The sequence below is a fragment of the Olea europaea genome, unplaced genomic scaffold (genome assembly GCF_002742605.1).
Source record: "Olea europaea var. sylvestris unplaced genomic scaffold, O_europaea_v1 scaffold2137, whole genome shotgun sequence".
Lineage (NCBI taxonomy): Eukaryota > Viridiplantae > Streptophyta > Magnoliopsida > Lamiales > Oleaceae > Olea > Olea europaea.
The window spans coordinates 42,548-62,993 of NW_019239340.1; the positions used below are offsets into that span (position 1 = coordinate 42,548).

General features: G+C 34.3%; 2 protein-coding genes and 1 pseudogene across 2 annotated transcripts; all 3 read left to right on the forward strand.

Moving 5' to 3' along the window:
- The first annotated feature begins 1,647 nt into the window (after positions 1-1,647).
- LOC111380402 lies at positions 1,648-7,185 on the forward strand (annotated as a pseudogene).
- Positions 7,186-8,653: 1,468 nt separating this feature from the next.
- LOC111380393 lies at positions 8,654-13,607 on the forward strand. Its single transcript, XM_023003949.1, has 10 exons — positions 8,654-8,767; positions 9,354-9,664; positions 10,070-10,354; positions 10,552-10,765; positions 10,913-11,022; positions 11,208-11,407; positions 11,544-11,647; positions 11,724-11,911; positions 11,994-12,193; positions 13,175-13,607. Exons 2-10 carry the CDS (start codon positions 9,406-9,408, stop codon positions 13,355-13,357), a joined length of 1,743 nt encoding a protein of 580 aa, XP_022859717.1. The 5' UTR covers positions 8,654-8,767; positions 9,354-9,405; the 3' UTR covers positions 13,358-13,607.
- Positions 13,608-14,167: 560 nt separating this feature from the next.
- LOC111380394 lies at positions 14,168-15,678 on the forward strand. Its single transcript, XM_023003950.1, has one exon. It carries the CDS (start codon positions 14,809-14,811, stop codon positions 15,241-15,243), a length of 435 nt encoding a protein of 144 aa, XP_022859718.1. The 5' UTR covers positions 14,168-14,808; the 3' UTR covers positions 15,244-15,678.
- Positions 15,679-20,446: the final 4,768 nt, after the last annotated feature.

The following is a 20,446-nucleotide window of genomic DNA, read 5'->3' on the forward strand; positions in this document are numbered from 1 at the left end:
CCCAACACTAAAAATTATTACAATTGTATCCCTAAATTTATCTTATAAATATTGAAATATGATTCTTAATAAAACACACACAACCCATTGACTTTTATTCCCTCTTTCTAAAATAACTGTATTCTTTCCTTTGTTTGATTTTTTTTGTCCCATTAAATTTTTATCAAATAAGGTTTTAAGAAAACAGATATTTTGTAATATGTTATTGAAAGGAGAGTGCTGTAAATGGTAAGTGTATTAATGAATGACAATTATATCCCAACACTAAAAATTATTACAATTGTATCCCTAAATTTATCTTATAAATATTGAAATATGATTCTTAATAAAACACACACAATCCATTGACTTTTATTCCCTCTTTTCTCTCTCTCTCTCTCTCTCTCTCGTTGAGAATCCATTTTCTTCTCCTAAGGAAAAAAAAGAAAAAGCATACACAAGCAAACACAGGAAAAATTACAGATTCTGTGTGTGCGCGAGGTTTTTCTGATTCCAATTTATTGAATATTCTGTGTTAATTCTTTCTGTTCCTTGTTGGAATATAAAATCCACATCAGCAGATTCTAGAGACTTCCTAGTTAGCTAGTTATTTTCTCTATAGATACTAGAGTTTGTACCCATTTTAATTGATTGGGTTGTAGTCTCCAATCCCTCCTTCCATGGAGGTCTTTTCCTCCTATATGGAGTGTCTTTCCTCCTTTGTGGAGTGTCTTACTCTTCCTCCTATTATGGAGTGTTAATCATCCTCGTATTTTGGAGTTGTTTGTTCCTCCTATCATGGAGTGTAATTCCTCCTTTAATGGAGTGGTTTGTTCTTCTCCTTATGGAGTTTAATATATTGTTTTTCATTCAATAAATCTAATATTCCTCACTATTTGCTTTAGCTATCAACGACAACAGAAGGTTTGTATTATGTTCTCACTCGCGTATACGTTGTGACATTGCAGATTCATTCGTGTATGTATGTCTAATTTCTAAGAATTAGCTTTGATTTGATTGTTAATTTTTTATGCATGTATACTCTATGTTCACTTGTATGTATTGGAGTTTACAGTTTATTTATATTTAGTTTTATGTTAATCCTTAGATAAATTTATTGGTGATCTATTTCTACAAAACTTTGAATTATAATTTTATGTGGGTTAGTGGATTTGAAGTGTTGAATCGTTGTATTCAGCACTAGGTTTCATAATCTGGGACTCGTTTCTGGAGATTTAATTTGAAATCGGTGTTCTCATGTACATGCTCATTGAAAAATAGTAATGATTTCAGCACCGATTGTTTAAAGTTTTGATTTATTGAAGCCAGATTTCTGGCCTTTTATGCTCAATTCTTATAAGCATATAACATGTGGGAGTGTATTGATGTTCCTTGATCAGTCCTTGGCTTAGTTATTTACAGAGTCTTTGATTTCTTCGTTGAACAAAATACTAAACTATTCGGCCAAGGCAAAACTCAGTTTTTCCATTTATTTATTTATTTCAACAGCCATATTTATCTCTCGGAAAGCTCAATTTAGGGAATCCACTTAACTACGTCGTTGATCCTTGTTGGAACATTTGGTGTTACCATGGGACTCAACAATCCACCATTTATTGTTATCTTCACAGGCTAATTGTTGAATTGCTTTGGTAGAAAGTTTTGGCAATGGGGTATGTGAATACAGAGAAGAAATGGGTATTTCCTCTTGTTATAAGTTCTTTACTATTTGTTTTCCTTGTTGCAAACTCCTTCAGCACGGGGCTTGTTTCCTCATTGCACACTATCAATTCTATCTTTTCAGTCTTCCCGTCTCGTGCTGTGTCCAATCAAACCAACGTTTACTTTGAGGCGAAGGTCAATCAAGCTCCACTGTTTTCTGCTGGTCCTTCCATTCCAAAGTTTGCTTATTTGGTTTCTGGTCCGAAAGGTGATTTAGACGAGCTTTGGAGGACACTACACACACTGTATCATCCATGGAATTATTATCTTGTCCATTTGGATCTTGAATCACCTCCAGAGGGGAGACACGAGCTCAATTCTCGAGTGAAAAATGATCCTATTTTTGCCGAGGTTGGTAATGTGTATGTGATTAGGGCTAGGCAAATATCCCGAATTGAACCGATCGAACCGAATCTGACAGTTCTTGTCAAATTAAGTACCCGAACCGATATCTGAATTGAGAATCGAATAAGAATTGAATCTTTCTAATTTTCTTTTAAATTAAATAAATCAAATTATTTTAATTTTAATTTTTTCTAAACAAATTAACAATTTCTAAATCTAAATTTTTTGCCTAATAATTTGTTTCATTTCTAATTTTTTAATTTTTGGCCAAATTACCAATTTTATTATCTCATTTCTTAGTCTAACAAGATCCAATCCACTAAATAACCCTAAACACATATACTAAAGTGTATAACGTTGTCTCGACTCTCGCAGCCTCGCTAACATTCCAAAACATATACAATCGTCGATCGACGCTATGACATCCGCCAACCGAAATTTTGATCGTAGCGATCATTAGAATAAGGTAGTCTACTAGTCTCTGATATTTCAAAATCATTGAACGTGTCATTAGTTGTATTTATATAATGTTATTATAAATGTTAAAAAATTTAATTATAGTACAGAACCGAACGGAACTGAACCCGAACGGTTCCATAATTATATTTGGACCCGACGGTTCCATTTACTAAATACCCGAAAATTTTGATTCGGTGAGAAACGACCCGTGCCCACGCCTATATGTGATTACCAAAGCGAATATGGTTACTTGTAAAGGACCTACCATGGTGTCTAATACTCTTCATGCATGTGCCATTCTTCTAAAACAACATAAAGATTGGGATTGATTTATTAACCTCAGTGCTTCAGATTATCCTCTGGTGGTGAGCTTTTTCAATTGTTTCTGCTCTCATAAAGCAAGTTTACACCATCTATTTGCTCGTGGTTCTTCTAACATTGATAGTTCATTGTTGCAGATCTTATGCACACATTTTCCAATATAAGCCGGAAACTGAATTTCGTTGAGCATACAAGCAATTTAGGATGGAAAGTGTAAGTCTTATGTGTTTGTTGGATTCATGTACGATGATTAATAAGATTGAAAACCATTAACACTTATTTGGTTTTCTTGCAAGCATGGAAGGGGAATGCCATTGATCATAGACCCTGGACTGTACCAGAAAAACAAGTCTAATATAATTTGGATCACACCTGGGAGAACCTTACCCACTGCATTCAGATTGTTCACGAATCAATCCACACATTTGTCTAGTTGATATTTTCAAACCATTCATTTCCCAAATGTAAATTATTAAATCATCAGCTCGAATTGATCCCGTAAAGTAGCATTTCCTGAATTTACCACACTGCACGTTTTGCAAGTTCAGCTTCGATGATCCTATCACGTCAATTTATGGAGTATTTAGAGGTGGCTCGGCTCGGCCCTTAATCCCACAAGCTTGGCTCGTTGAAATTGGGCGAGCTCGTGGGCTCGTCTTTTTTTTTTATTATATATAAGTGTGAAAGTGTTAAAAATAAAAATAAAGTGTTAAAAAACTATGATTTCTTGACCATATCAAAAGTGTTAAAAAATAAAAATAATTTAACAAAACCAATTTTTTATTTTTTTTAGTTATATCATATGATTCATATTGTGATACTTTTTATAAAGTATAAAATATTTATATAATGAAGACAAATTATTTTTTGAAATACATCTACAAATTTTTTTTTTCATTTCTTTTTAAAGTTAATAAAATGTAAACCCTCCTCCTTTATCCGGGTTTGGGACCGACTACATCAATTTTAAGTAGGCGGAGTTAAAAATTGTACACGAACAACTTATTGTAACGTGTACAATGTTTTAAAGAAAATTAAATTTAACGATTAAAAAATAATGAAATTTTGATTAATATAATTAAATCAAATATCACTTACCTGACGACATGCAATTTCAGCGTATTTATCTTGTAGTCGAAAATGAGCGTCCTGCCAATCCTTCACACACATTAACGCTTCCAAAACATCTTCTTTCAGTCGGCTCCTAACATCTATCAAAACCCTTTTACCTACACTAAAAGCAGACTCCAAAGCAACAGTGCTAACAGGAAGTGTCAACAGATCTTTCGCAATTGCAAAAACAATTGGCCAACGTCTTTCCTACTTTCGCCAAAATTCAATTACTTCTTTTTAACTTTTTTTAATTGTTCTGTCTATTGGCATATTATGATTGAAGTAATCAATTAATTCGGCAGGCATTGCATTTTGAATTTCGACCGATGTTTGATGAGATGCAAATATAGACGACATGGCACTAGATGAACACATTGCAGTTGCATCATATCTAAATGTATTAATGCATTGAAATAAATTCATTATTTTCGTAGTATCTTCTACAATTTCAGCAGAAGGAGTAAGTGCAACAGAGGGTACCCGACTAACATTCGCATCCATTCTTTCCGCATATAAATCATACATTTCACATAATATTTGCTCTAAATTCTTATAAGTGATAGGTGTATCAAATATTAAAACTTTATTGATTTGATTAATTACGTATTTAGTTCCCGAAATATTATTCGGGGGTCCATTGCGCATGCTAAATGAAATAACATAGGCAGTTCTTCCCAAAATTTTCTAAACTTTAATTCCATAGCAATTAAAATTTCACTAAAAGTATCATTTTTATATTTATGGAGTGTTCTTGCAATTATATAAAGGCGTTCAAGCACTATACAACTTGTGGGATAATAAACGCCGTATAAAATCTTTGTGGTCTCATAAAAAGATGTCAAAAATCGTTTAACTTTCAAAGATAAAATTCAATCGGACTCATTTAACATACTATCGTCGTCACTTCTAACATGTCTATTATTATAAAAGTCAGTTATTAAATTTTCGAAACCTTCACATGATTTTAATAACAAGTATGTAGAGTTTCATCTATAACTTACGTCGCTAACAAATGTTTTAGCAGTTGTCACCCCTAATTCGGCACAAAAATCTTCAAATGCTTGTTTTCTACTAGGAGAAATTGTAATATATACTAATGCATTCCTAATTCTTTGAAGTTCATCCTTTTCATATTTTAAACCATCTTGCACAATTAAATTTAAGATATGACACACACAACGAATATGAAACAAATACCCACCAAAATCAGGTTGAAGTATCCTACACAATTTATCGACGACTACCTTATTAATACTAGCATTATCAAAAGTAAAAGATCGAATTTTAGTCTCGCAATGATATTCTCTAACAATACTGATAATAACATTATATATATTATTAGCATTGTGAGGAAACTCAATAATTCTAAAATTAATAATTTTCTTATACATGCACCAAAGTAGATTTATATAGTGTGCAGTTGCAGCTATATATGTTCTTTTATTAACCCTTTCCTATATATCAGAAGTTAAAGATAAAACACCCCTATATTGTTGCAAATCCATAATTAATTATTATTTTGAATTATTGAAATAATTTATTGTATCGGCACAAAGAGTGTTTCGACTTACTCTGACGTACCTCGGTTGTAGATATTCTTTCACGAACGAGACGAAGTGTTGGTTGTCTGCAATAGCCAGAGGCAACTCAGTGGCGGCAACAAATTTCACTATTCCGGTTCGAGTATTGTCCTCCGAATACACCCATGTGGATAGGGGTGAAGTTGTAGAACTGGCGCCTGGACTGCCAAATTACAATTGTGTTTGACCAGTTGGAAGAAGTCCATGTCTGGCTGCACATACTTTGTAGTGGCGGTTGAGATGGGTGGTACCAATTCCTTTTTGCCATGCAAATTTTTGTTAGCGGTATTTACATACTGCTTTAGATTCTGCAATGCCATCGACGACTTTTCCCATTGAAACCAACTTAAAGTGATCCCAACATTTTGCTTGTTTTTTGACCTTTCGCTTTTCCCTCGCATCTGAGATATTTAATTCAGCATCTTCATCTTCATGTTCCATTTCGGGAACGTTAATATCATCCAAATCAATTGGATTGTGTCTTCCCTGACCGTGAATGTGAACATCTTCAGGTATCGATATGTCATTTAGACTGACAAATTCATTTGAAAATTGACTTTGCGGCGTCGTAGGCGATTCTCCATGATGTGGCAGTGGCTCACATCCTGTATCGAACAATCTCTCAACAAATAAGCGTTGATCCATTTGTTTGATTGTTTATAATGAAATCTTAACTAGATGAATATAAATATAGTGAGATTGTGAGAATTGAGAATTTGATGAATTGAAATTGTAACTAATAAACTGTAAAAATTGAATTGATATTGTATATTTTGCAGCACAACTTTCAACTGCACAAGAGAGTAAAAATAAAAAACTCGATAATTAATATAATAAAAGAGAGTTGAGAGGGTTGTAGACTTGTAGTAGCAAGATATGAAAATAAAATTTGGGGGAAGGGGGGTTTTATAGTAGAAGAAAATTCAGTGACCGTTCTGGTCACTGAAACTTTTTCAGTGACCAGAACGGTCACTGAAAAGTGACTAAAACGGTCACTTTTTTTAAAAAGCGACCATTTTGGTCACTAGGACGAGCCACGAGCCGGGCTCGTTATGGCGAGTCGCTCGTGGGTGAGCCCGCTCGGCTCGGCTCGCCTCCCAGCCCAGCCCAGCCCAGCCCACTAAGCTCGTGCTCGGGCTCGTGATTTTACGAGCCCGAGCAGCCCATGAGCCTCCTTTCACGAGCCGAGCCGTTTGACATCCCTAGAAGTATTGCATATGGCCTTGGGATAATCTTCCTAGAACCCTACTCATGTATTACTAAAATTTCGTGTCCTCATCGGAAGGCTATTTTCAGACTGTTATCTGCAATGCTCCAAAGTTTAAATCGACTATTGTCAACCACGACATGTACTATATTTCTGGGGATTTCCCCCCGAAACAGCATCCCCATACCCTCTCTTAACGATATAGCAAAAATGATCAACAGTGGTGCTGCATTTGCACGCGAGTTCAAGACAGATACTCGTGTATTGGACAAAATTGACAGAGAATTACTCGGTTGAAGAAATGGGAGTTTCACACCTGGTGTATGGTGCAAAGGCAAGCCTCGGCGCACCAAAGTAGGTAATCCCACCATACTCAGACCAGGAAAAGGCGCGCAAAGGCTTCAGAAACTTATAAATAAACTGCTGTCGGCCAAGGTAGCTAAACATCCATGTGGTTAGATTAGTATTCTATCGATCTTAATAAACGATAAATAAAGGTGCACAGAACCTGCATCTTTCTTCACGAATTTCAAGAATGTTGAGTCTTAAGAGCATTGTATCAAAGTAGAGGTTGCCTTTCTCCCAGCATGTTTTGGTAGGTTCTAATTAGCAACTCTATATACCTGTCTCCAGACATACAGTTCTTCCATTTGATTGTACCGCGAATCTGCCGATTATAGTTTATAAACATATAAATTTTCCTCAACCCAATATTCATTTTGAGTGTTGATATATTAGAAAATACTATTAACTTATTATCCATACATTCTGAAGAACTCATTGCTTATAAACACTTAAAGTACTGTCAAACAAGGACTTAATCACGGCCCAAGCATTCGCCTTCTACCACATTCAAAACTTGGAACTCGGGTTGATACGATAGTACAACAGAGCCTTATAAGATTTTACTTCCATAAGTTGTTGACTATGTCATAGTACTTCAAAATCATCATCCTGCTCATGTAGAAATAAACAATTAATCTGAAGATGGCATATTCTCTATGAAATTATCACGGATCATAAAAACTATTAGGATTGTGAGTGATTTTTCCTGCAAAATATTGAGTTATATACGAGTCGAGTAACAAGAGAGAATAAGGCTAATGATTTTCACATGAAATCAAGGAAGTGATTAGTGCAAATAAGGAATGTGGCAATATACAAAATTATTCTACTTGTATAGGGAAAATCCCCATGTATTACACTTGTAATATGCACATGGGGTACATATATAGCATGACTCAATTAATCGCGTGTTTTTTTGTCAAATATAATTAGTCTAAGCAACGCTATAAAGGGTCAAGAGTGAAAACCAAATGTAAGTACATATGACAAATTATTCCGAATAATAACTCCTATCATCAATCCTTTCCGAACTTTTCAATTGACTTGAGCATCGACGAGGTTTACGTTTAAAACCGTTCCGACATACCTTTTAACACTTCTCTCTTTGGTTGCAAAAATCAAATCATCGATTCTCTTCGGTGATCATTCTTATTCATCCAGAAAATATTTTCCACCCATCTTGACACCATACCATATTATAAGGATCGTAAACAGTTGGGGTGGAAATTGAAAAAAAAAAAGAAAAAAAGATCTATTTTTCTTTTAATTCTTTTTATATTTTTCAATTCAATGGTTTGTTGGTAAATTCGCCTTAACGTGATCAATCAAGTACCTTAATGCTAAAAAAATATTAAAAAAACAATTAATACTAAAGTGCACAAGGGAGTAGATGTTAAGGACTGCAAGTGCAATTCTTCCACTGAGAATAATATCACTGAAAAATAACTACAAAACGATAAAAAGATAAAACTGAATTATCCCTTAGATAGAATTTCGTGCTATTAATAATTTAATTAGAGAATAATTATTGGAGTTATAAAAAAAAAAAATTAATTAAACACTATAAATAAACTGACCAAATCGAGGACGCAACTGTTTCTAGTGAGAGAGAGAGAGAGAGACCAAGGCGAAGAAATCGCTAATCTTTATCTCTGCAAAAATATTATCCTGTTTAATGCATACACATTATACAAAGGTACACAGCTTAATTTAATTTTCGTAAATATCCTTGTTTGATCGGCCCATTAGGCTTTGATTATCCATAAGGTGCCGCATTGTTCTGGATTTCTAATGTTTGTATAATTCTAAAAGTTCGATTTTGGATTAAGCTTGTATCTAAGTGAAAGTATATCTATGACTTATAATTCCCCTTGACTTGTAGTTAGTGCGTGTAAACGGGGATTCCTGTTTGTGGTTTTATAATTTCTAAGTCAATTTTGGCATTGCGGTGCTCTTTTTTTGGAGAAAATTATTGAACTTTCGTGTTGAGTAAAGTCGATCCTTTAACCTTAATGGAACGATAGATTTGGTGAGTTGATGAGAATTTTTAATAACTAAGTTTTTACTTTAACTTTAATGGAACGATAGATTTGGTGAGTTGACGAGGATGTTTAATAACTAAGTTTTGATTTTTCTTCTATTGTTTCATGTATGCCAAATTTACTGAATTTGGATTTTGTTAATGTATCTTAGTGTCGTCTGTAATATATTAAGCTATTATTATTTGGATGGTGATTTTTTATTCTGGTATGGTACGCTATTGTGTTTATTTGTGGATGAAGGGGAGATTTAAGGGCAAAAAGAGATGAAGGTTATTTGGGTATTGGAGATATAATGAATGGAGCGTCGCTGGGTCTTAGAACATCATCAAGTTTTGAGTCACTGCAGCTACAGGCACAGAGTGAAGGGTTGCAGGCTCAGAATTTGTACACTGTTCGAAAGACTTCAAAGATATACAGTTCCGGTGCAAGGGAGAAGGAAAGGTTTCTTTCTTGTTTTTTCAGATATTCAAGTCGAAGGAAAGTTGGAATGCTGATTTTGGCTGTCTTTGCAATCTTGGTTTTTATGACAGGGTGTATTATAGTCCATAGAGGTTCGCCCTCTAGATCTCTTTCATCATTTTTATTTCCGTGCTATTAATAAAATGTTATCGTTGCCAAATGAAATAATCTTGGATCGGTTAATATCTTGATCATTGAGTCAGTTACTTCTGATTGATCAAAAGTTATATTAACATTTCTTTTTTAGGCATATTTAAATATAAAGAAAGAGATCTTGTTATTTATTATAATTTTCGACTTTTCATTTTCTGTTTTGGTAAGTTTTTTGTCATGACACCTTTGCACCAGAGAATGTTTATGTATTTTGTTTGCTAGACATGCTCTGTTTAACATCCCTAGGCATGAAAACTTGATTTATATTTATTTATTTTTTATTTAAATCACATTACTCATCTCTTTAATCGGTTACTAAAATGTGCTTGATGGATTGTTGTCAGAGAATGATTTGGAAAGCTCTGCTTTGGATTTCGATTCAAGATTTTACAACCAGTCTCATGATATATCCTCCTTTTTGCCAATAAAAGGAGCATTGCAATATGGTAGTAACACTATGATGAATAACGTTACAGTATGTCGTGAAAATACTGGCTGGCATACTTCTCTTTCGCATGCTTCTACTCCGAGTGTCTCTTTTGGTGCTGCCACTTCTTTGAAGAATCCATGTAAAGATTTTGCATTCCCCCCTCCCCCTCCTGGTGATAGGAGACGAATTGGGCCACGCCGTAAGTTGTGTTAGCTCAAATAAATTTTCTATGAATTTGTTTTTGCAGCATATATCTACTGAGGTTCCAGTGCGAATATTGTGAGTAAAGAAAATATTTATCAATTGTAAGAATTGAGTTCCTCTTATTGTCACGTGTCTGTGCTACTACTGATTTTGAGCTTTTGATCTTATTCTTACTTTATTCATTGTCCTCAGCATGTCCAGTATGTTATGTGCCTGTAGAACAGGCTATAGCTTATATGCCCAGGACCCCTTCAGCATCATCTGTTCTCCGTCATTTAACTTATATTTCTGAGGAAAACCCTATTAGAACTGAACGACTTGTAGGCTCGGAGTTTGGTGGCTATTCTTCTTTAGAGCAGAGGAATGATTCTTTCGATATAAAGGAGTCAATGACTGTGCATTGTGGGTAAGTGTTACTCCTTTTGTTAGTTTTTGTCAGCACATGGGTTCAATTTGTGGGGAATATTATTTTGTCTGAAACCATTTAAAGTTTGATTTTTATAGATTTTATCTAATGCATATTCCCTTTACTTTTTCACCTTTTCTTTTCCAGATTTGTCAAAGGATGCAGACCAGGTGATGGTACTGGATTTGATCTTGATGTGGCTGATCTCAGGGAGTTGGAGCAATTCCATGAAGTCATTGTTGCCTCTGCCATATTTGGTAAAGCTGAATATAAGCTTCACTAAAGTTTCAAAACTTTACAATACAATATTTCACCATTGGAGACTACTAATATCACTCTAACCATGTGCAAATGCTTGCAAGTTGTTGTCTGATGTCTCTTTATACACTTAATTTGTCTACCGAGCTTATTAGCTGTTTCTTTTGGTTTGACCTCTGTACAGAAAATTATGACTTAATTCAACAGCCGAGGAATATTGGTGAAACTGCAAGAGAAAACGTTCGATTTTATATGTTTGTTGATGAAGAGACTGAAGAGTTTATGAAGAATGATAATCTATTGGGAAGTGACAAAAGAGTTGGGATATGGCATATTATTGTTGTCCATAACGTGCCTTACACTGACGCAAGAAGAAATGGAAAGGTCAGTTCCCTTTGTTTGGAATCTTTTTCCTGTTCTATTTTCCATAACTGGCTAAAGTATCAATTCCAAACAATTTGTGCTCTTGGTATGTTGTTGCAAAGATTGTAATGCTGGTTATAATATTTAATTGTGCCAGGTGCCAAAGCTCTTATTGCACAGACTGTTTCCCAACATCCGATACTCTATCTGGATTGATGCAAAGCTTCAGCTTGTTGTGGACCCATACCAGATTCTTGAGAGGTACTGTAGTATTAACTGTGTTGTGCAAAGGCTACTCAAGTTACTATCTGACTCATTCCTCAACTTTATTCCTCAGGTTCTTGTGGCGCCAAAATGCCACCTTTGCCATATCTCGACACTATAGACGCTTTGATGTATTTGAAGAAGCCGAGGCAAATAAAGCTGCAGGAAAATACAGAAATGTTTCTATTGATTACCAGATGAAATTTTATGAAAAGGAGGGTTTAAAGCCGTACTCTGCAGCTAAGCTTCCTATAACTAGTGGTATGTCTGTTATTTGTACGTTTAGGCTCATTTTCCGCCTAAAAAATGTTAAAATCAACTTGCACTGGCCAAATTTCTGCAGATGTTCCTGAAGGATGTGTGATAATAAGAGAGCATATTCCCATCACAAATCTTTTCACCTGCCTATGGTTCAATGAAGTTGATCGATTTACTTCCCGGGATCAGCTGAGCTTTTCAACTGTGAGGGATAAAATAATGGCTAAAGTTGACTGGAGCATCAATATGTTTCTTGACTGTGAAAGACGGAATTTTGTGATACAGGTTGCACTTTACCCCATTCTTTATAATATAGATGGACAGCATACCATGTTTTTATTTTTGGTTGAAAGAGGGCATTGGGATGCCAATCTGGTGTTTTGTTACCCTTGGGAGGTTTTTATTTCAAGGGGTGTTAGTCTGCAAAATGCTTGTTTTCCTGCAGACCATGTGTTAGTTAAATGGTTGTAAGGCTGTACCATTATTTGCATTAGTAATGTCTGGTTAAAGAAAATGTCAAAACAGAAACTGGTGCGTGCATGCATGTTGAAAATAGTAAATCATTTCTTGGTAGATAATTAGTACGTTATCAGTCGAAAATATTCTGAAGTGCTTGTTTGGGTTTCATTGTAAGTTGTTGAAATTATATCATGATAGAAAAAGAGTGGTACATAAGTGGGTAGTATTTGTGGTTCCTATAAAATGTGTGGTTTTAATTAAAGTTTGACTTTGACTTCTAATTATAAGGAGATTATAAGAAAACGCAAACAAGCTCCAATTGTTCTTTCTGATTGTTAGCTTAAAGTTTATTCGGTTAAAGAAATGGTTGAAGAACCAGGTACCCCGTACCCATGCATGCATATTTGAGAAAGTCAATTCTCTCCATGTTTAGCTAATTAGTAAGTTTGAGCCAGGAAGAAGTTAGAAAAACATGTACAGGTTACTTAGTGTTTGATTTATTGCTTGTTGGTTTACTGGTGAAGAAATTTTTTATATATAATCGTTGAACTGCTTTGGTTGTTTCAGGATTTTCGAATAAGAGCTCAATGATCTTTTTTGTGATGATCTTGTTTTATGCTCTTAAATTCCGCCATTTCTATGCATGATCTTGAAATTTGTAATGGCCTTTTCTTGCAAGAAAATATGGTATTGGGTCGCAATATTCCTGAAACATTCAACATGATAGTTTGAATTTAAATACTTCGAAGTGACTTTTTAAAATATTTTAGTAGTTGTAAAATACTTTATCAATCCATTCATTTACAGGCATATCACAGAGATTTGTTGGAACAAAGGGCTCGTATGGCTGTTGCAAGAAGTTATACTCCATCAGCTTTAGTTCGTGACAGAAATCCTACTAAGAGACCTCCTGTTCGACACGGAAAAGGAGATAAGAGATCTGGCTCAAGGAGGCACCGTAAAGTCCCTCGAAATAGGGAAAATGCTTGAATTCAATTTTATCCCTTTTGTGCCAAAATTAAGTTTTAGTCTCTTTTATTTGACAAAAATAGGACATTTTTTCCAGATTTTTCTAGGGTATAGTTTTAGGGTTATAGCAGAGATCGAAATACGGAAGAAACATACTTGAATTTTGTGCAAAACTGTCAATATCAATTCTTTCAGGCTGTAAATGCTGAATGCCAATAATTTTGACAAGTTCTTGATTTCGAAATTCAACTGCACTTTTGATATTGTTGAACCATTAGTCTTTCAATTTAACTTTTTGTCTCTTGCTTTTGGAAACACTTTTATTTGGATCCAATCTTGTGGATAATGAACTTTTATTTCTTTATTTACGTCTTTCGTTTAAAGAATCTATTCTTCCCCCTTCTTTTTGGTCACTGTCACATGGTTCAATAAATGAAAATATATTCTAACTTTATTGGACAATGAAATAGTGGAAGATGATTGTTCATCATCCTTGTTGACGAAGAAAATTACTTTAGCTGTTCTTAGCTATAAATATGACGAGTTTTTATCTAGCATTTCTTCTCGTCACAATCAAATAATTTTTTTTCTCTTTTTTAATTAAATACAGAAATCGATTTAATTAAAATTTGGTCACTATTATATGCCTCATACATTTTATGCTAATTATCGATATTTAATAAATCACTTTTCATCTTACAAAATGGAGTGTTGAAGTAACTGAAAGTAGGAGAATTCATCGCTTGGTCCATTTTTGAGAAAGCAAGTCAAAGAATTCAACTTTTCATAATTCATAATTACAGACAAGAAGATAAATACAAATCCTCAAGCATGATATATGACCCCTCTGGTTTTCATTGTTTCAGCAACAACCATATCCAATAGAGTATTTAAATTATGATTCAAAGAGATAATGTAAACTCATGATCTGATGGGGCCATGTTGAATAAAGATAATCATTGTAAATAAAAATAATTAAAGTTGATTTCTTTCCCTTTTTTGTAGCAAAGTTACTTGTTAGTTCTGGCTGATTAGCTGTAAGAAACTTTCTTGTTACCTTAAATTTGAAACTCTCAGATCTTTTCTAAAAACCCTTTTTCATATTCCATCAGTTATTTACTTGTTTACTCTTCATATGTGTCTCAGGGTTTTGAATCTTAGATCCATCTTTCTGTCTCTGTCTCTCTCTGTATGCCCTTAAGATGATTACGCTATTTTTCATAGAAGCCCATCTTGGGGATCTACTAAGGGGCTGTGATATATGTATTTAATTGTCGTTTCAGTTCAAGAAACTAGTTTTCGGAAGGAAATATCTTGTCGGTTTTGGTTAATTTATGCATATTCTTGAGTTAAATTGTTCTGTTTTTTGATTTGATTACTCAGAAATACGCATCAATGAATTGGGTGTTTTTTAATATTTGGAGGGTGTAACCTAGCAATTGAGTGTTTAGCAGCATTATTTTGAATGTTCAATGGTGTCACCTGGGTTTTTTCTTATATGTATGCTCCATTCTTTGATGGCTTTAACCTGTGGAGCTCTAATGATGTTTTATAGCAATGAGGTTTTTGTGTTTAGCCATGGTAAAGAACATGCCAGCAAGCTTATGGGTTCAACACCCCATGATCAGCTGCTAATCCAAACATCAGACTCGTTTTCGGGTTTGCTTTTATTTGCCATTGGGTTTCTCTTGTTTATGGTGGCTTTTGTGAAGGACAGAGAGTTTCATAGCTTCTTTGCCAAGGGCTGTGTCCTTCTCCATGTAGCAATGGCTATTTGGAGAATTTACTTTGAAAGGAAGGTTGAAGATCTAGGCCGCGATTGGCTTAGGCTTGTAGTTGGGGATATTGCATTGGGACTTTCTTGGGTTTTCTTTCTTGTGTATTCATGGAGAGAGAAGTATGATTAGTTCCAGTTGGGAACCCGTGACGATCCATCTCTGCTATAGAAAATAAGGGATCTTTGATGTTTGCTTGGTGTTGAGGTGTAAAATTGTGATATAAATATTGGAATTCTCATTGATTCAAATTTGTCAAATGGATTTGACCCTCTATTCAAGGTTGAAAATGGGGAATTTCTTAAAATCTTGCCAAGCATAATGGTTAGCTCGGGAATCATTACACACTGGATTTGATTCAGTGAAACGAGGTTTACATTTCTCAGATAGATATTGTATACTCTTGAAACTTTGATTAGATCATGGAAAAACTTCTTTATTTTCGATTTTGGTCTTTCGTGTATAATTTTTCCTTGTTATTCGGTCAGAGAATCTTCGCTGTAAAAACTTCTCAAATAAGCAATGATATGTGAGGTATCTCTTGATGTCCACACTTGATTTTTGTTTATTTTCCTGCATAACATTCTCTACTCTTAATCTGGTGTTGATATTGTTGACGTCAATCATTGAAACTAGTTGCAAAGAATGCCTACTCGACCAGAGTCTTCAAGCAAACTGAAATGATTAGTTCATGTGAATTTTGTTTTGTCTTTGTGGCTCATCTTCTTGTTTAAGTAAGATCATTCTGTCAAACTGGTTATTTCTGCTATAAACTGGAACAAGTCGTTGAAACTAGATGTACAGATCCCTTCATTGGAAATTCTATCTCTGGTTGAAGTTGAACCCTACATCGTCTATATTGAAAAATTAGTACAGATAATTCGTACAGAGTTTCAGCCCGCAAAAGAATGCAGGTTTCAATTCATTACACTGCAGGCGACATTGATTTCTTCTTTGTGTACCCTGATCAAGAATTTCGATTCTCTGTTTGTTTCAAGAATTGCAACGAACTTTAAATTTCGCCGCATATATCTGCTTTCATTATTTGCCAGATTCTTCTCTCCCCGTGACCTAAAAGTAAAATGGAAAGCAGCATATTCTTTGGCTTTTGGCATTTCCTTTACATATTGTCTTTTGTGTTTTTTCTCTATCTTTCACATTCCTTTTCCTTATTGATCATTCTGAACATGACAACATGAACTCTAGTGATGGACTGGCGATTAGAATTGACCATTTAATCGATAATGGTCAATGGAAAACACAGTCAATGACAAGCAATGGTGGTTGCCAATGAAAATGTCCGATGTTGTGGGTATATAAGGGTGTGTTTGATTGGCATGAAAAATGTTTCCTAGAAAGAAAATGTTTTCATTGTTTTGAGAAAAACAAAAACTTCCTCCCCGAAGAAAATGTTTTCCTCAAAAACAAGGAAATCTAAACATATTTTCAAAGATTGGAAAATATTTTCATAGAAAAAAATGACAATCAAACGCTCCAAAAGTTGAAATTCGGTGAAAAAAAGCCATTTTTCATGGAAATTTTTTCAATCGAACACACCCAATTTCAATTGTCTGGGAACAAACGCTGGAAAATATTAGAAACTAGTAATAGAGTTTCATTAACAACACAGACATTGAACCTTATATAGATAGGGACAACAATGTGATACTCACAATTCACTCAATAACTAGAACAAGACACACCACACTGAACCATAATGTGACAAACTTATTTCATCGTGCTAAATATTACATATATAGAGAGAGCATTAGACATGTGTTTATTCAGTGAGAGCAACAAGTGCAATGGGTGCAAGTGCAGCTTGTACCACACTTGCACTTGCCGCAGTTCTCGGCTGCTGCCGGAGCATCCATCACAACCGTCTCGATGTAGCTGCAATATCAAAATCCAGCAGCACAGTTACCAGTATGATAATATAACAAGAAGGGTAAATGCCCCACTTCGAATTAATATGAAACAAGCTCTTCTTATCAAGGCTATTTTTAAAATGGAACTCTGCAAGAAAAGTAATTCAAGAAATGTTGCATCCATGCACGCATGCTGCTTATATCTTTGATATCTAGTTTACGCTATTTAGCATGGATTTTGAATTTAAAAAAAAAAAATTATTTAGTTTTTTTCCCCTCTGATTTCCATTCGTGGGTTTTAACTGTTAAGAAGAAAGGAGTTTCTTAACCCAAGAAATTTAAAATACCTTGTCTCTGTCTCGATTATGTCGATACCATAGGCACTTCCCTTCTTCCTGCAATTATCAAGTCGACAAAGATTATATTTATTGAGAACAAAGCTTAGTTACGCAGAGGAAAAACTTGGAAAACTATAAGAACTACTTACACGCACTGGCTCTTATCAGAGCAATCGCAGTTTCCACACTTGTCCGACATGGTTTGGTTGATGCCAAATGATGCAGATAATAGAAATTGGATGTGTGAATTGATGCTTGCTATGATCTTCAAGCTTCATACTGGGGCTGCTATTTATAGTTGGAGAATTGAGAAATGGGGTTGTGGGGTCCAGTAATGGGTTCTTCTAACTGGGCCCACATTAGCATGAAAGAAAAACGCTACTCTGAGAGAAAAAGTGTCAAGGAATATTTTTGTTAATGGTGAGGTCTTGCTTCATATTACCCTCTCATGTCAGCATCATCAACAGAGACATTGTAGAGGAATATAATCTGTGACTTTATAAACTAATTTAGTGAATATGTTCTTTTACTAGACATTCAATCTTTTGGACATTCATGTTTCTATGTTAATGTTAAGTAATTAACATGTTATGTTGCCTCCAAATCCAGTGGAGTCTAGCTGCCAACAAATCATGGTTCTTCTCTTGTCCACGTGTATGTTACTTGCACACTTAGATAATAATGTTAGACTGCATGTGGCTATATCTCCGACAATCGGAGGCACGATGCTCAAGTCAAGCGGTGGAAGATATATTTGGCGAAATGTAAGTGCCAGGCCGATGAGAATTATCAAGATTGGGAAGGTAATATTGCTTTTAATTTCACATTCTTTGGATGTCACTAGTGTTTGAGTATTCATACCAAGAGAGATGAACTGATGTTTAGTGAATGGTTGACATGTGGCATAGTTCTAATTGCTCAATGGTCAAGTTGAATTCTATCAATCCCAGAGGCCTCCATAGCCTGAACATGGGCTGAAAAATGGTCTCCATAGCTGAGCATAGGTTGAAAAGTTGTTTAATTGAATCATGCGGTTGCCATAAAAATTGTCATATTTGTCACTTTGTGCAGGGTGCTTTGCAACTTGGTTAAGGTGGGGCTTGTGGAAGATGCCCATCGTAGAAGATGTCGCTGCCTCGAAATCACACTGTGACGAAAAGGTGACACCTTGCCTTGAATAACAGTATCCCAGACGAGAAGTCCAATAGTATGTGCTAATCGCCTTGATGGGCACTTGTGGAAGAGCCGATGCTGAAGCAAAGTGGAGACCTTGCATGACCTCTTGCTTGGTTTTTGGTCATGTGGCAACTCCTATATGGAGGCTTAACACATTAAATTATGCTCATTCCTTAATTCTATCCTTGAATCTTTACTTTTACATTAAACAAATTCCATCGAAATCTTAACCATCCACTGTTGAGCGATCATTTGGGTTATCAAAAGAATAGGAATGATTTTGCCTATAAAAATTAATGATATCCCAATTCCTGGTTCTTTATCCCTTCCTCCCTTTTTTTTTTTTTTTTTGAAGATTGATGGTTTTTTTTCCTTTCCAATTTGACAGAAAAAAGATTCTATTGTTCTTGTTCCTTTTTCTTTCTTTCTTTTCCCCTTTATTATTATTATTTTTTTATTTTTTCAAATAAAAAGATTTTGGGATAAGGTTAAATAGAAGCTACTGTGGATAATGGACCAGCAGGGATATTGACATATTGCCTTGACTGTAATTCAACAATGTTAGTCGAGTATGTTAGGCTAAGCTTAAAAGTACTTTCTTTCGAACTGTAACCACAAACTTTAATTTGAAATTCAAGAAAGCATTTTGTATATTCATGGGCAATGCTACAGTTTGAAACAAGAACTTGAAAATTATAGGCAAAGGTAGATTGATTTGCAAACTTCAAAAAATAGCGTCGAAATACTAATGGAGCATTTTGCATAAAAATTTAGCTTCATGGCAGATAAAAATATACACCATCTCTATCAACATATAGAAGCGCAGAAGAATATAGTAAGAGCCCGCACTTGGAAGAGAATAAAATCTATGGCTTCTCTACAAAAACAAAAACCTAAACAATTGAAATTTTAAAGATTAGCAACGTTGCTAAAAGCCACGACTTTGCAAGGTCAAACCAGAAAAATGATTTTTGGGTAGGCTAAAATTAATTTTTTTAATATAAATTCATGTTATAAGAGATCGAGTTTAGAAGACTACCCTTATTACATTCATGACAAATATTATCAGACACTTAATGAAATACGAGTCTAAGTTCTCACCCTAAGATGCTATTCGTATGAGATCAACGCCCACCTTAGAAAATATAAACTAATAGAAGCATGATAAACGTATGCAAATGATATATATCGACCAATCAAAAACTAAAAAAATACTTAAGAATTTTATCCATGTTTGGTTTAGCTTCTATAATTTGCATATAATCTTATTATTTATAAATAAATAAGTTCTTATAAATATTTTTTATTATAACATTAAATATAAAGTAAGTTACTTATTTTTATAGTAACATCAATTTCATGGTCAAAATAAGTTTCTTTCTTATGAGTATGAATCAATTATATATGAAAATATTTTTAAAAACAAAATTTTTTAATTACTTTAAGCTTAACCAAACATTGAGTCTCTCTTATTATTAAAATAAGTAGTTTATTTTAGCTTTAATCAATACAATTTTATTTATTATAAAAATTCATATATAATTATAAATAAAATATGGATTAAATAAAAAAATAATAATTTGGTAATAAAATTGTTCACATTTCATTAATATCATGAAAGTAGGGGTGGCGCTTTAGAATCGAACCGAACCAAAATTTTCGGGTATCTAGTAAATGGAACCATCGGATCCAAATATAATTATAGAACCATTCGGGTTCGGTTCCATTCGGTTCTATACTATAACTAAAATTTTTAACATTTATAACAATATTGTATAAATACAACTGATGATATATTCAATGATTTGGGAATATCAGAGACTAGTAAATTACCTTGTTCAAATGATCGCTACGGTCAAAGTTTTGGTCGGCGAAGGTCACAGCTTCGATCAGAGGTCACAGCGTCAGCCGACGATTGTATAGGTTTTAGAATGTTAGCGAGGCTACGAGAAT